The sequence below is a fragment of the Lissotriton vulgaris genome, chromosome 3_2, assembly GCF_964263255.1.
Source record: "Lissotriton vulgaris chromosome 3_2, aLisVul1.2, whole genome shotgun sequence".
Classification (NCBI taxonomy): Eukaryota; Metazoa; Chordata; class Amphibia; order Caudata; family Salamandridae; genus Lissotriton; species Lissotriton vulgaris.
The window spans coordinates 289109989-289126327 of record NC_141690.1 but is presented as its reverse complement, the minus strand read 5'-3'; the positions used below and the strand labels follow the sequence as shown (position 1 = coordinate 289126327).

Below are 16339 nucleotides of genomic sequence, written 5' to 3'. Positions count from 1 at the left end.
ACGTATACATGAGCCCCCTCGCGACCATCGCCCGCCAACACAACCTCAACATCATCTCCTACGCGGATGACACTCAACTGATCCTTTCTCTCACCAAGGACCCCAGCACCGCCAAAACTAACCCACACGAAGGAATGAAAGAAGTCGCCGAATGGATGAAACAAAGCCGTCTGAAACTGAACTCAGACAAAACAGAAGTCCTCATCTTAGGTACTTCCCCCTCTGCATGGGACGACTCCTGGTGGCCGGAAGCCCTCGGAAAAGCACCCATCCCGACGGACCATGCACGGAACCTTGGCGTCATCCTGGATTCTTCACTCTCAATGAACAGACAAGTCAGCGCCGTATCCTCTTCCTGCTTTAACATCCTTCGCATGCTCAGAAAAACATTTCGCTGGATCCCCTCCGAAACAAGGAAAACAGTCACCCACGCTCTAGTCACGAGCCGACTAGACTACGGAAACACCCTCTACGCAGGTACCACCGCTAAACTCCAGAAGAAACTACAACGAATCCAAAACGCCTCAGCCAGGATCATATTAGACATCCCACGCAACGAACACATCTCTGGCCACCTTAAAGACCTCCACTGGCTACCCGTCAATAAGAGGATCACTTTCCGACTGCTTACCCACGCACACAAATCACTCTACAACATCGGACCAGATTGCCTCAACTCTCGACTGTCCTTCTACACCCCCTCCCGCCAACTTCGCTCTTCCAGCCAAGCCTTCGCCACTGTACCTCGCATCAACAAGACCACCATGGGAGGCAGATCCTTTTCTTACCTGGCTGCCAAAACATGGAACTCACTCCCCGCTTACCTTCGCCTCACCCAGAATCACCTAGCGTTCAGAAAGCAGCTTAAAACGTGGATATTTGACAAATAATCCTCCTCCCCTTCCTAAGCGCCTTGAAACCCTCTGGGTATGTAGTGCGCTATACAAATTTTATGACTTGACTTGACTTGACTCTTGGGAAAAAGATGTTTTCTTCCGCCAGCTTAGGACTGCGGTCGGTGAACACCGTATATCTCTTGGGCCGTTACACCCACTCTGTGTGGGATACGTTTTCACAGTTACTGCCGCAGTGCCCGGAGTACTCCCGGGTCACACTCTCCCATGCAGTCGCAGAAGAGAGAGATGCTGCAAAGTTTGCCATCCACTGTGGGCTGTACACTGCCGACTCACTGGGTGGAACGATTCCTACATCAGAAACTATATGCTGAGATCTGGGGATGTCCCATCAACCCTTTTGGACCTGTCCTTTGATGGTCGTCGCCTGTCTAGTGACCAGGCAGACAGCGAGCTCGAGCACTTTAAGGACTCTAGAGCTACCGCCAGATTCTTGGTTTTCGCACCACCTCTCATCCTGCGCAGTCTGCCTTTCACCCCTTTCGTGGCTACCCAGCCTCTGCATGGCCAGGGATATGGGACCCAAATCCGTGGGTCTAGCAGCCAGCAGGCGGGCCAGTGCACCTTCTGCAGCAGCCTCTAAACCTTCTTAGTCCAACCTTTCGGGGCCACCAGTTACCAGTGGGCAGCAGGATCCGCCATCACCTCCCCCACAGCACAACATCACGTCGGACAGGTGTGTTTGCAGATAGTCCGAAGGGCTACTCTCTCTCTTTCAAGACTACCCCTCCACCCATACCACCTCAGTACCAGCACGTGTTGAAGGATCACTTGGCCCTTCTCCGTCAGGAAGTCACATCTCTCTTGGCCAAGGGGACCATCGAGCAAGTTCCTGCCCCAGAGGTAAGTCATGGCTGCTACTCCCACTACTTCCTGGTGCCCAAGAAGTACAAAGGTCTGCGTCCTATATTGGATCTCGAGGGACATCAGCCGCTTCCTCCGGAAGGAGAAGTTCAAAATGTTGACTAGCTCCGGTCCTGTCTGCCCTCGACAATGGAGACTGGATGGTAGCGTTGGACTTACTGGACACCTATTTTCACATCCCCGTCCTGCCTGCCCATCGACGTTACCTACAGTTCATGGTAGGCCACAAACTTTTTCAGTTTACTGTGCTACCCTTTGGCCTCTCCAGTGCACCTCGGGTGTTCATGAAAGTGATGGCGATGGTCGCAGCTCATCTGCAAAAATCTGGGGTTCCAGTCTTCCCTTATCTCGATTGACTGTTTGTTGAAGGCAGGCTTGCCCCAAGCTGTCGTCTCCCACCTCCAGACTATGATGGACCTCCTGCATTCACTGGGGTTCACTATCAACATACCGAAGTCTCACCTGATTCCCTCTCAGAAGCTCCTTTTCATCGGAGAAGTTCTAGATACAGCGCAGTTTCTGTCTTATCCCCCGAGCAGCGAGTACAGGATATTCGGGCTATGATGCCGATCTTTCAGCCTCTATCCCAGAAAGCAGTGAAAGCTTTCCTTCCTTCTGCCAAGGGAAGACCTCTGCACGTGTTCACGGACAACACCACCGGCATGTGGTACTGCAACAAACAGGGCAGGGTGGGGTCGTGGACCTTATGTCAAGAGGCTCTTCGCCTCTATACAAGGCTGGAACATCAGGGCATGTCCCTGATGGATAAACACCTGGCAGGTTTGCTGAACGCTAGGGCGGACAAACTCAGCCGCCGGTGCATGATGGATCACGAATGGCGTCTTCACTCGGAGGCAGTGCAAAGTCTCTTTCAGCAGTGGGGAGAGCCTTGGTTAGATCTGTTTGCCACCGAAGAGAGCGCGCAATGTCAGCAATTCTGCGCATTGGAATTTTCAAGGTGGCACTCGCTTTTCGTCGATAGTGGAGTTGCGGTCTTCTATACACCTTTCCGCCTATGCCACTTCTGCCCAGAGTGTTGAAGAAGATCAAGCGCCACTGGGCCAAAGTCATTCTTGTGGCTCTGGTTTGGGCACGAAGAGTCTGGTACCCCGAGCTCCTGAGCATGGCCATTTATCCTCTGATCCGACTGCCCCTTTGGTAGGATCTTCTGTTGAAGCAGCAAGGGACGGTCCTCCTCCCGAACCTGTCCTGCCTCCACCTCCTTGCATGGAGATTGAGCGGTGACAGTTGACAGCTTTCGACCTTCCTCCCGAAGTCTGTAATGTAACTTGGCAGCCAGGTGTCCCTCCACTAAAATGGTATTCGCCTGTCGATGGGACACGTTTGTGGGATGGTGCACAACAAAGGCTGTGGATCCCCTTTCAGCCCCTCTTTCTGAGGTTCTGTTCCTCCTTTCTTTGGCCTAGCAGGGCACTGCTCTGGGCACTCTTAAAACTATTTTTTGGCTATTTCGGCCTTTCTTCGCCTTCCTGATCAGTCTTCTCTTTTCAAGTTCCCTATTGTAAAAAGATTTCTTAAGAGCATTACTCAACTCTTTCCTCCTATTCCTTTCGTAATGCCCCAGTGGAACTTGGATCTGGTTTTAACGTACCTTATGTGTGCTCCTTTCAAGCCATTACATAATTGTCCTCTCAGACTCTTGACTTTAAGGACTGCGTTTCTGGTTGCCATCACCTCTGCTCACAGGGTGAGTGAGCTTAAGGCTCTTTCTTCTAAACCTCCTTGCCTTGCTGTCCATCCGGACAGGGTTGTTCTTCAAACTCTCTCCACGTAGGACAGACCATCACTTTGCCCACCTTCTTCCCGCACCCTTCCAAGTACGAAGGGAAACTTCACCGTCTGGATTCAAAACATGCGTTATCATTTTATTTGGATCGCACAAAACAATTCCGGGTGCGTGATCAACTATTTGTTGGCTATGTGGTTGCCAAGAAAGGTCGGGCCGTGCAAAAATGGACCATCTATCGATGTGTCATTCTTTGGATTAAAATCTCTTATTCCTTGGTGAAAAAGGAGCCTCCGGTAGGGCTGCATGCCCATTCCACCAGGACGACGGCAGCCACTACCACTTTGGGGTGTGGAGCCCCCCCTCAGTGACATCTGCCAGGCAGCCAAGTGGGCATATCTGCACAGGTTCACAAAACCTAACCTCTGGTCGCCCCCCACGCCGCACGGCTCCTCCTGTGCGCCCGTGACTCTCTCCTCTGCTACCTCCGCTGAGAGTTCGCCGCTGGTGTGCCCCTGGTGACTGTCGCTGCGCTTCCCTTGCTAAGTTGTCTTTCTCTTCGCATTTTTGATTTACTGTATTGTTCTCTGTATTGGATTTCTGTTTGTTATTCCGTTGGCATTCCCTTTGCCCCTTGCCCTCTGTGCCCCGCGCTCCAAGCTTCCCGCCGCTGCTCCCCTGCGGCCCGCCCCTTTTTTGCCTTCTGTGTCCCTTCCCCTCACCCACTGACCGCCCCGCTCCCACCTGCTCCTCCCTCCCACTTCGCCTCTTTTCTAGGACGACGTGCGCAGCGGGTGCACCAAAGGCAAACCCGTCTGCGCCTGGACTGCGCCCAGCACCAGAACCCCTGGACCCCGCGCCCCCCGCCCCCCGCAACGCCAGACTGCACTACGACCCCAGCACCCTCCACGCACTCAACACCGGACAAGACCACCCCTGCTACCAGGCCATCCCGAAGCACACCCAAGGGCCCTTCACCTGCCGGTGCAGATTCACCAGCATCCAGCCCACCCCAAACCTCCTACCAAAGAACCAAACCACCCCCGCTGCATCTGCCTCAACACCTGCTCTGCCCGCAAGCACGCCATCGAACTCTGGGACTTCCTAGACTCTACCGCCCCGACGTCGCCTTCCTGATGGACACCTGGCTGAACGCCACCTCAGCACCCGACATCGCCATAGCCATACCTGAGGGCTACAAGATCTCCCGCAGAGACCGCACCAACGGAGTGGGAGGGGGAATTGCCATCATCGACAAAGACATCCTCCGAGTCTCGACCAACATCGACGACACCCTCCCCACCGCCGAGCACATGCACTTCCGGATCCAGACCGACCCTAACACCACCCTCCGAGGAACTCTCGTCTACAGACCACCCTGACCCCGACCACAGTTCAGCGACACCATCGCCGACCTAGTCAGCACCCACGCCCTCGCCTCCACGGACTACATCCTCCTCGGGGACCTGAACTTCCACCTCGATAACAACGACGCCAACTCCACCGCCCTGATCGACAATCTCACCAACCTCGGACTCAAACAGCTTGTGACGACACCCACCCACGCAGCTGGACACACGCTGGACGACATCTTCTCCGCAAGCCCTCACGTCTCCTTCAACCACACCACCGAACCCCAATGGACAGACCACAGATGCGTCCACTTCACCTTCAGAACACCTACCACACACCACCACACCCAACAGCTGCCACACCGCTGCTGGGGCAAGGTCACCAAGGACCAACCGACTACCACCCTTGCCCTAAGACCAGCCGCCGACCCCATCGACCCGGACACCGCCGCCACCAACCTCAAACAGTGGATCAACGACTGCGCCAACACCCTCGCCCCTCTCAAGACCCCCACTACCAACCACACGAACCAGAAAGCTGCCTGGTTCACCGAAGACCTCCGGACCTCCAAGAGCACCTGACGGAAACTGGAGAAGAAATGGCTCCACGACCGAACACCAGACTGCCACACAACCCACAAGAACGCCACATGCAGACACCACCAACTCATCGGGACCGCCAAGAGGACCGCCTAGACAACAACGGACACAACACCAAAGAGCTCTTCAGCATCGTGAAAGAACCCTCCAACCCCTGCTCCAACACCAACGACATTCCACCATCACAGGACCTATGCGACTCCCTGGCCACATTCTTTCATCGCAAGATCACGGACATTCACGACAGCTTCAACTCCGACTCCCCCCACCCACCACCGAGACTACCACCCCTGCGACCTCCACCCGCACCAATCGCCTGACCACCTAGTCCAACGTCAGCGACGAAGACACCATCAAAACCATGAACTCCATCCACTCCGGATCCCCTTCCGACCCCTGCCCCACCACGGTTTCAAAATAGCCAGCACTACCATCGCACCCCACCTACGGAAAACAATCAACAGCTCCTTCGAGACAGCAACCTTCCCGGAAAGCTGGAAGCACGCCGAGATCAAAGCCTTACTGAAGAAACCCAAGGCGGACCCCAAGGATCTCAAGAACTTCCGGCCCATCTCCCTGCTCCCGTTCCCATCAAAAGTTACAGAGAAGATTGTCAACAAACAGCTAACCCACTACCTCGAAGACAACAACATCCTGAACCCCTCCCAATCCGGCTTCCGCAGCAACCACAGCACCGGGACCGCCCTCATTGCCGCCACCGACGCCACCAGGATCCTGATGGACAAAGGAGAAACAGCCGCCCTCATCCTCCTGGACCTATCAGCAGCCTTCGACACGGTCTGCCACCGCACCCTATCAGCATGCCTCCATGACGCTGGAATCCAAGAGAAGGCCCTGGCCTGGACCACATCCTTCCTCTCCGGCAGAACCCAGAGCGCCGCCTCCCACCCTTCCGCTCGAAAACCACCGGGATCATCTGCGGCATCCCACAGGGATCCTCCCTCAGCCCGACGCTGTTCAACATCTACATGGCACCTCTCGCCCACGTCGCACGACAACATAACCTCAACATCATCTCCTACGCCGACGGCACCCAGCTGATCATATCCCTCACGGAAGACCCCCTCACCGCCAAAGACAACCTCCACAGAGTAATGAAGGCCGTCGCCGACTGGATGAAGGACAGCAGACTGAAGCTGAATTCCGACAAGACTGAGGTCCTCATCCTCGGACCCACCCCATCAGCCTGGGACGACTCCTGGTGACCCACATCGTTAGGCACAGCCCAGAACCCACCGACCACGCACGCAACCTGGGGTTCATCCTTGACTCCACCCTCTCCATGACCAAGCAAGTCAACGCCGTCTCCGCGTCCTGCTTCAAGACCCTCCGAATGCTCCGCAGGATCTTCAAATGGATCCCCCCGACACGAGAAAAACCGTCACCCAGGCCCTCATAACCAGCAGACTCGACTATGGGAACAACCTCTATGCAGGAACAACAACCAAGCTCCTGAGACGACTACAATGAATCCAGAACGCCTCGACACGACTGATCCTCGACGTCCCCCGACGCAGCTACATCACACCCCACCTGAGAGGCCTGCACTGGCTCCCCATCAACAAGAGGATCACCTTCAAACTCCTCATCCACGCACACAAAGCACTACACAACTCCAGACAAACATACCTCAATGACCGACTCGGCTTCCACACCCCCACTCGCAGCCTCCGCTCTGCCAACCTCGCCCTCGCCACAGTCCCTCGTATCTGAAAAACCACCGCCGGCGGCAGGTCCTTCTCCTACCTCACCGCCAAGTCCTGGAACGCTCTCCCTACCAGCCTACGACAGACCCAGGGCCTGCTGGCCTTCAGAAGAATTCTCAAGACCTGACTCTTCGATCAGTAGCAGCTCCTCCCCCGCCTCCCAGCGCCATGAGACCCTCACGGGTATGTAGCGTGCTTTAGAAATGCATTGATTGATTGATTGACAAAACATTACTGCCTGGATAGTCAAGTCAGGAGAGACGGCTTCTTTGTCCGTTGAGTTGTCCAGGACTTTCTGGTGTGAATTTGGTTCGCAGACCCACCTCCGGGGTTGGTTTTTCTGGGTTATCTATTCTAAGGTCAGGATCTATAAATAATAGTCTCTTTCAGATGAACAAGTTACTTACCTTCAGTAACGATGTATCTGTAAGAGTCCTGTATTAGTTATAGATTCCTTACCGCCCCGCCCATCCTCCCCGCTCTGCGAACTGACTTCTAGAGTACGGGACTCCCTTTCAGGGCCCTAATTTTGTGCCCCAGTGGTCAGTGTCTTGCATGGCTCTGCGCTTCTGGCGTGGAATGTCATGTAAACGGACGTCAGGGCGCAGGGGCGGCGTCTAAGTAGATACTGCGACATCAAAGCGGTTATCATGATGCCAATGACGGACGCAGTCTCGACCAACGCCGCCTACCAATGCACAGGGGTACAGCTAAAGAAAAAATCTTTGGATCCAATCTGACGCCTGGGGGTAATTCTAAGGTATGGAATCTGTAACCAATATATATCTTTTACAGATATATTGTTACCGAAGGTAAGTAACTTGTCCTTTAATATTTCTTCTATTAGAAGGGCTGCCTTTGGAATAGATTTCAGTATCTTTTTACGTTCTCCAATGAGGTGTCTCCTGCTCTTTGGAATGTTGTTTGATGGTTTATTTAAGAAGGAATGCCTATATATGAAAATGCATTTTTGTTTGAATTTTAATAACTATGGTTACGGTGCTGGATGTTTAATAGGGCCATTGACCCTGGCTAAACTTGTGTTTGTAGCATATGTAGCCATCGATGCACATGCTCTGCATACTCTTGCCATCTAGTTTTGGACTTGGACGTGTGAAGCTTGTTTTTTCTTTAAGAAGTATTTTTCGAGTCACAAGGGATAGTGATGACTTCTGTTAGTAGATATGCTCATGGGCATCGACTCCACTGTTGCATTGTGTGTTTTTTCCACCGTCCGGATCGGACGTACTTCAGCAAGCTCTGGGACGACTCCATGTGAAGTTGTCTTTGGGCCCATTCAGACCCACTCCATTCTTAGGTATTGTGTATTCTTTGCATTTCCTGTACCCTCTCGTTTCATCATACTCCATCTGGTTCAACTTACGAGACTCCTCCGATACTCTGCTCGGGGTGTCACCCTTCTGGAGCTGTTTCCAAACAGTTTGGTCCACAACAATGTCCTGTGAGTGATAGAAAGAACTTCATTTCGAAACCGCCCAAATTGTCGCTCAATGTTTCCAAGGAAGAACCTACACGAGCGGTGTATTCTGTGTCTGTCTTTGAACCACAGCACCTCCTGCAAAGCTTGCCTTGCCTTTTGCAGCAAGAAAAACTTACTGTATCATCAATCAAATCCTCATTCCCACATCGATAGTGCACGGGCAAAGTGACTATACTCCAGACCTCTTCTGCAAACAAGATGTCGAAAGCAACCCCCAACTAGGAACCGCTGTCGAGGAAGCTCAAAGCTACTCCTGCAAGGACTCCGGTTCCGATGCGGAGGTCGATAAACCACTGCCTTGCCCTGGACAAAGATCGAAAGTCGCTCCCTCCCTCCAATGCCACCCTGGCATGAACACCGCCCACACGAGTCCGCATTGAGCCACGAAGCCAGACACCAGGCTTCCCGTCCATCACTGCCTCAAGACCATGGTCAGAACTGTTTGTAAGCAAGTCAGCCAATGGGGCAGAGGCAAATACTGAAGCTGCGCCACTCTGCACTGATGTCGAAAACCTCGTCCGACGCGGAAAACCACTTTACTCTCAAAACCCTCAGTGCCCACAGTGCACAAGGCCTCCTCCGAGTCGAAACAAGTCACGGACACTGCGAAATACATGGGATCTTTGCAAACATCATCCGCTCGCAGGCCTCAATACTGTGGAGGCTCCAAAACTATCTGTACCAAGGCCTCCACCTCGTTTCAGAGGCTAAAACCTCAGCGGGCCCCTCTCCATGGCTTCTTCAAGGGGAGCTAATGGGGTAATAACTCCAGAGGTAAAGGTGGTGCCACCCCCTACTAAACAATGATTCTCCCCCTCCACATTACACCTATCAGAGGTGGCTTCAGCATGTTCTTCCATGCTGGGAGAAAATAACTTCAGATCGGTGGGTCCTCAAAGTCATACACAATGGTTTCTGTTTGAAGCTCACTGCCACTGCACCAAACAAACCCCCCTGCCCACACTCCCTCAGCCCTTAACATCGCCTCCTTCAAAACAAAGCAGTCACGCTTTTACAAAAGGGAGCTGTAGAACCTGTGCCGTTCCACCAGCAAGGCAAGGGGGCGTACTCAGTCTACTTAATAATTCCCAAGAGAGCGGGTCTCTCACGCTTATACTCGACCTATAAGCGATTACACCCTGGTTGACGCTTTTACATCGTCACACTCCAGGATGTCCTCCCACTGCTTCAAGGTGACTTCATGACCGCCCTCGACCTCACGGGTGCTTGCTTTCACTATGCTCACCACCGGGTTCTCTGGTTTGTGGTCAGAGTCCAGAATTACCAATTCAAAGTGCTGGTCTTTGGGGTCGCCACACCCCTAAGGCGATCACCAAATGTCTTGAAGTGGTAGCCGCACACCACAGGCGCAGGGACATCCAGGTTTTTCCTTACACAGACGACTAGCTGATGAAGATCACAACCGAACAACAGTGTTTGGCTCATACAATAGTCCTCCTTCGCAGTCTCTGGGTCACCACCAATACCACAAAATCCCATCTCCAGCCCCGCCAAATCCAATCATTTCTTGGTGGTGAGCATCCACTCTGTGGTACAGAAGGCCTTCCCCTGTCCATCAAGGGTTCAAGCCCATCAAGCGTTTCTCCCTCTTTTTCAGCCAGATCAGTAGGTAACTGTCTGGACAGTCTTGCATCTCTTCGCCGTGATGGCCTCTTGCATTGCCATAGTTCCCTACGCCACTTACACATGCGCCGGTTGCAAGAGCGCGTTGCAGCTCAATAGTCTCAAACGGAGGGTCACTGGGAGGATCTGATGTTCATCTGGGGCTGTACCCCTCTCTCTCTGCAGAGGTGCAACACCTGCGTCCATTGCAAGAACGAGTTGCAGCTCAGTGGTCTCAAGCGAAGGTTCACTGAGAGGATCTGGTGTTGATCTGGGGCTGGACTCCTCGCCATCTGCAGAGGTGCAACACCTGCGTCCATTGCAAGAACGTGTTGCAGCTCAGTGGTCTCAAGCGAAGGTTCACTGGGAGGATCTGGTGTTGAGCTGAGGCTGGACTCTTCGCCATCTGCATTGGTCGATCACATGCAACCTGTTGTGGGAACGGCCCTTTCTCAACCTAGTTCCGAAAGTGACCATCACTACAGACTCATCCCTTCCCGGGTGGGGGGTGCACTTGCAAAATCTCGCTGCCTACGTTTGGTGGACACCCTACCAACAGGGTCTCACCTCAAGCTGTTCGCCATCAAGCTAGCTCTAGAAGCATTCCTCGGTCACATTCGCAAGGAGGTGGTCCTCACTTGCACCAGCAACATGGCCGCCATGTGCTACCTCCAGAAACAGGGCAGAACTCCGTCACCTCAGTTGTCAGTGCTGGCTCAGATAATTTCTCGAGGGATACTCCACCTCAGAGTCCATCTAATGGCAGAGCACCTTCCAGGAGTGTCCAACAACTTTGCAGAGCTGCCCAGCAGGGTGCAGCAACAGGTTTATGAGTGGGAACTCCACTCTCAAGTCCTGCTCCTGTACTTCCTCCATTGGGAGTTCTCCAGCATAGATCTCTTCACCACCGCCGAAAACCTAAAATGCCCGGGCTTGGCCTCCAAGTACCCACAGTCCCGGGGCAACAGACTAAGGATGAACAGGGATGTTTGCCTTTGCTTTTCCCCTTCTCCCACTCCTTCCGTTCATGGTCCAGAGACTCCGGCAGTCGCCCCCTATTCTCACCCTGGTGGCTCCCACCTGGTCTAGCCAATCGTTGTTCACCTCCCTCCTCGACCTCTGTAGTCCCACTTGAGATGTTGCCAAACTGGCCAGACCTTCTTACACCAAACCACCCAATGATCTGGCACCCAGACCCCAAGCAGCTCAGTCTTGCAGTTTGGCTCCTGAGTACCTAGTGTTTGGATACCTTGACCTTCCTCCAGAATGCCTGATCATCCTCAAAGAGGTACGCAGGCCCACTACTCGAGCATGCTACGCGTCCAAATGGAAACAGTTTGTGCACGGATATCTCTCCAGGCACATTGATCTATTACATGCAGCCGTGCAGGACATAGTCTGCTATCTGCTTCACATTCAACACTCAGAGCTGGCCCACACTCCTATCAGGCGTCACTTAGCTGCAATGGCCGCCAGCCTTAAAAGTTCACGTCATTGAATCCTTCACGGAGTGACTCAAACCAGTCACCCCACCCAGAATGCCTCTGGCTCCAGTGTGGAACCAGAATGCTGTTCTTACCAGACTCCTGGGCCCTTCATTTGAGCCGCTACACTTTTGTCTCTTGCATTTCCTTTCATGGAAGGTAGCTTTTCTAGTATCCATCACATACCTCAGATATGTCACTGAGCTTCTAGTTCTAATCCTAGAAGAGCCTTTCTTCCAAGTCCCTATGGATAGGGTGGTCTTTGAACCAACCCTAAGTTCCTCCCCAAGGTGGCCTCCTCGCTCCACTTTAACCAAACCATAGCACTTCCACTGTTCTTCCCTTCCCCAAACTCAGTGGCGGTGAGGGCTCTCGGTACCCTCGATGTCCAAAGAGCCCTCAGCTCTATGTGGACAGGACAAAGACATTTTGTAAGACACAGCAGCTTTTTGTCTCCTTCTGTAAGCCACACAAAAGGGCCATACTCTTGCCTAAGCAGGTAGGTATAGTACGTTGGTTGGTTAAATGTATTCAAACCTGTATGCCAAAGCCACACAGCGTTTGCCTATCCTTCCCAGTCTACCTGTAAAAAAGGGATTCTATGGCCGTTATCGGATTTGTCCTGCTTAGATGACATCTGCAAGGTAGCTACATGGCCTACTCAACACACTTTTACTAAACACTGTTGTGTGGATGTTGTAGCGAGCCAACATTGCTCGGGCTGGACCGCTGGGACCGTTCTTTGTAACATCCTCTGGCCAGCTCCGCTTAGGGGAGGACTGCTTTACAGATGACGCAGTACGTGTGTGTATCTACAGCTCCACATTCCGTGGATAGGAAATGTTACTTACCCTGTAAGCCTCTGTTCGTGGCATGCTGTGCTGTAGATTCACATGCGTCCACCCTCTTCCCTGGAAAAATGCGGCTGTTGCAGATTCCTTTATTCCCTCACGGGCATCTTCTTCTCTATCCCTATGCTCCATTCCTTCTTCACCCACCTATCCCTATGCTCCATTCCTTCTTCACCCACTTTGAGGGAAAAACAACCTAACAGTGGTGTAGATGCCCGTGTGCATACCATAGTAGGAGTCGCTGCACCTTGTGACTAGAAAGACTTCTTGGAAGAGCAAGAAGCTGCACGCATCTGAGCTCACCAGTAGATGGCAGGAGTGTGCACTGCATGTGAATCTACAGCTACACAAGCAACGAACAGATGCTTACAGGGTAAGTAACATTTTGCTTTGTCTGTCTAAGTCTGAGGTAATGTGTCTGATTGTTCCTTCTCCCTCTAGATGGGATCCTCTACGCAGCCACCATGTACAACTTCTTGGGGACAGATCCCCTCATTTCAAGGACTACTGGAAACCTGGATGAGCGAATCCGCACAGATACCTCGGCGCAGTGGCTTAATGGTGAGGCGGCGGAGCACCCGTGCCTGCCAGTCTTGAAGGCAAGGGTGGAAGGCGAGCGTGTGGAAGAGTGGATTGTTGTAATGAGACACTTGCACAAAGTCTACCTTGAAAACGTAGACACAAGGCCATGTTTACGGAGCTTACAGCCGCGGATCACTGTCTGAAGACCGTGTGTACAGCCAGGTCTTCTGTGAGTGCTTCCTGTGAATCCCATAGCTCGAGCTATCATCTTCACCTCATGTCTGTGTACACTAGGGCAAAGCCTCCTCCCAACAAGCTTCCCTCTTCAGCCCTAACCCTCTGTTGTATGGCCAAGTGTCCTTGTTGACCCCCAACCTGAAGAGCCCACTGCCAAGTTTTGTGCCTAAATACTTTCAGCTTTGCCTCTGCCCTAGGCCTTATGGCTTTGCCTTTTATACAGCTGATTCTCCTGCCTAAGAGTCAGGTCTCCGACATGCACAGTGTCTAGAGCACCCCCTGCACTCTTCCTAGGTGCCAAGCCTCCTGCTCAGAAGGCTTTCTGCCACCAGTCTTGCGTAAGAGCTCACCCCTGTGCAAAGAGTTTACATCTGCAACCCTCACCTTTCCTGTCCCCTGACCAGGCCTTCTGTCCAGACCTACCCCCGAGCTGGCCACGGCCTCTGCGCAAGGCTCGTGGTGTAGATGAAGCTCAAGCAGGGATCATGTGAAGGGTTTTGTATGATGTGTTGGCGTGAAGCCTGTGACTGGCGGGACTTCTTGTAACCTAGGTGGAAGTGAGGATTAGCTTGTAGCTCTCCACGACGCATGGAGCTCATCATTGAGATGCAAAGTGTGATTTCCATTTGTTGCGGTTTGAGTGCGGGCCGGCAGTGCAGGCTTTCATAGATACGGACTGCCTGAAGTTACTTTGAGGAGTGATGCAAGGTCTCTGGGGGGGAGGGTTTCATTAGCGTCTTCATCTGCTTTGTGATATTGTTCTGCTGGTGAACTCCTCCCACTTCAGAAGCCCCAGCAGATTGAGAAAGGCGCTCTCAGGAGAGGACCAGGCAGTCCGCAGAGTCCTGCTGCATTGGACGTGCCTCTGAACCCGAGGGTTCTGCAGCAGCTCTGGCCATTGAGAGGTTCCAGTTTCCACGGACCCTCACTGCGGCACTTTTGTGAGGGATTTGTCTGAAGTGGTTCTGTTCTGCTCACATGGCCGACTAAGGCTGGACCCTTACTCTAGGGGAGGCCGGTGAGGATGAGGAGGCTGATGAGGATGATGAGGCTGATGAGGCTGATGAGGATGGTGAGGCTGGTGAGGATGATGAAGCTGGTGAGGATGATGAAGCTGGTGAGGATGATGAGGCCCATGTGGATCGTGAGGATCGTGAGGATCGTAAGGATGATGAGGATGGTGAAGATGAGGCTGATGAGGATGGTGAGGCCGGTGAGGATGATGAAGCTGGTGAGGATGATGTGGATCGTGAGGATGATGAGGCCCGTGAGGATGATGAGGCCCGTGAGGATGATGAGGCCCGTGAGGATGATGAGGCCCGTGAGGATGGTGAGGATGGTGAGGATGGTGAGGCTGGTGAGGCTGGTGAGGCTGGTGAGGCTGGTGAGGCTGGTGAGGCGGATGAGGAGGCTGGTGAGGATGAGGAGGCTGGTGAGGCTGTTGAGGCCGGTGAGGATGGTGTGGTCATGTCCCAGGTTCTTCCTCCCAGGAGCCTCACATACCTGTTACTTGTTTAAACACAAAGCTGAGTGAGTGAAGATCATGACTTAAGGCGCCTGATCTTAACTTTTACAATGACTCTCTTGTTCTCTAGATCCCAATTTCGTGGGTTCCTCGTTTGTGCCGGAGAGTGAGGCAGATAATGATAAGCTCTATTTTTTCTTCACGGAGACGGCGAAAGAGTACAACTTCTACCAGAAAATGAAGGTCCCGCGCGTGGCCCGGTTGTGCAAGGTAACCATTGATGTGATGCCAGAAGTAGGTCCGGTAGGGAAGAGAAGTCTTCCCAGGGCAGCGAGGGAGGAGGGTACGAGGTACCCATTGATGTTATGTCAGAGGTGGGGCTGGTGGGAATGAGATGTCTTCACAGGACTACAAGGTAACTATTGAGGCACTATCTTATCTTATTATACTGAAAGTCAGAGTCGCCTTGAACCATGGTGGTCTGCACTGCTTTCCCGAGTTCACCTCTGGCAGCTGCCCCCTTCTTCCCTGGGCACTGGAGTTTCTCCCGGCACTGCCTGGGCACGATTTATAGCAGGATTAGCATTCAGGTGCCCCAATACCTGGGAGTCCTGTCGAATCAGTTTTGTGGTGCTCAGCTGCTTCGCTTGCCTCATTGAAATCTTTCTGAAGGGGTCCGTTGTCCTCCATTTTATGGGCCCTCTGCTCCTCTCTTCCGTGCCCCCTCAACTTAAATTCCCAAGATGGCGACCCGCTACATGGGAAGCAAAAATGGACAAAGGACTCTGACCTGGTGAAACCGCTATAAAATAGAAAGAGGACTAAGGAAGTATCTTGTTTGAAGCATGTGAGCTGTAGATCACATGCTTTGCATCCTCCTGCCGTCTAGTGTTGAGTCTGGATGTTTGCAAGTTGTTTTTCTTTGAAGAAGTCTTTCCAGTCATGAGGTAGGTGACTCTTCCTTTCAGTGATAGTGCACATGGGCATTGTGTCCATTGTTAGATCGTTTTTTTCTGCAATCTGGTTCGGACGTGAATTGCTGCGCTCCGGTTCGATACCGTTTCTCCGGTTTCCCTCAGTGCGCAAGACACTGTAGCTTGTGGAAGGCCGCCAGGCATACCCTTGTTGGTCCACTTTGCAGTAGATGTAAGGGACTCCATTTAAATTCTGCCCTTGGTGCCACGCGAAGTATCCGCGCACCGACTCACACAAAGTGTGCAACCTGTGCGGAGCACAGAGAACAGGACTGTGACGCATGTAAGGCTTTGGGATCGAAAAAGGCAGTTCGCAACAGTCGGGCTCGACGTTGCGACATGAAGAGGCAACACACACACGTTTCATTCCCGACCTCTGCGGAGAAGATTCAGAACAAGAGGCCGGAGATGCCATGGAGCCGAGGCGGAACAAGGCCGACCTTGTTATGTTCTGTTATATTGAACTTGTAAAGCGCAC

General features: G+C 52.8%; 1 protein-coding gene across 1 annotated transcript in view; it reads left to right on the top strand.

Annotated features, from left to right (window-relative positions):
• Nucleotides 1-16339, top strand: part of SEMA4F (ssemaphorin 4F) — a 160398-nt gene that overhangs the window by 122407 nt on the left and 21652 nt on the right. Inside the window, exons 6-7 of the mRNA XM_086964482.1 lie at nucleotides 13105-13224; nucleotides 15018-15157. Of these exons, the coding sequence (XP_086820608.1) occupies nucleotides 13105-13224; nucleotides 15018-15157 (260 nt within the window). The remainder of the gene's footprint in view (nucleotides 1-13104; nucleotides 13225-15017; nucleotides 15158-16339) is intronic.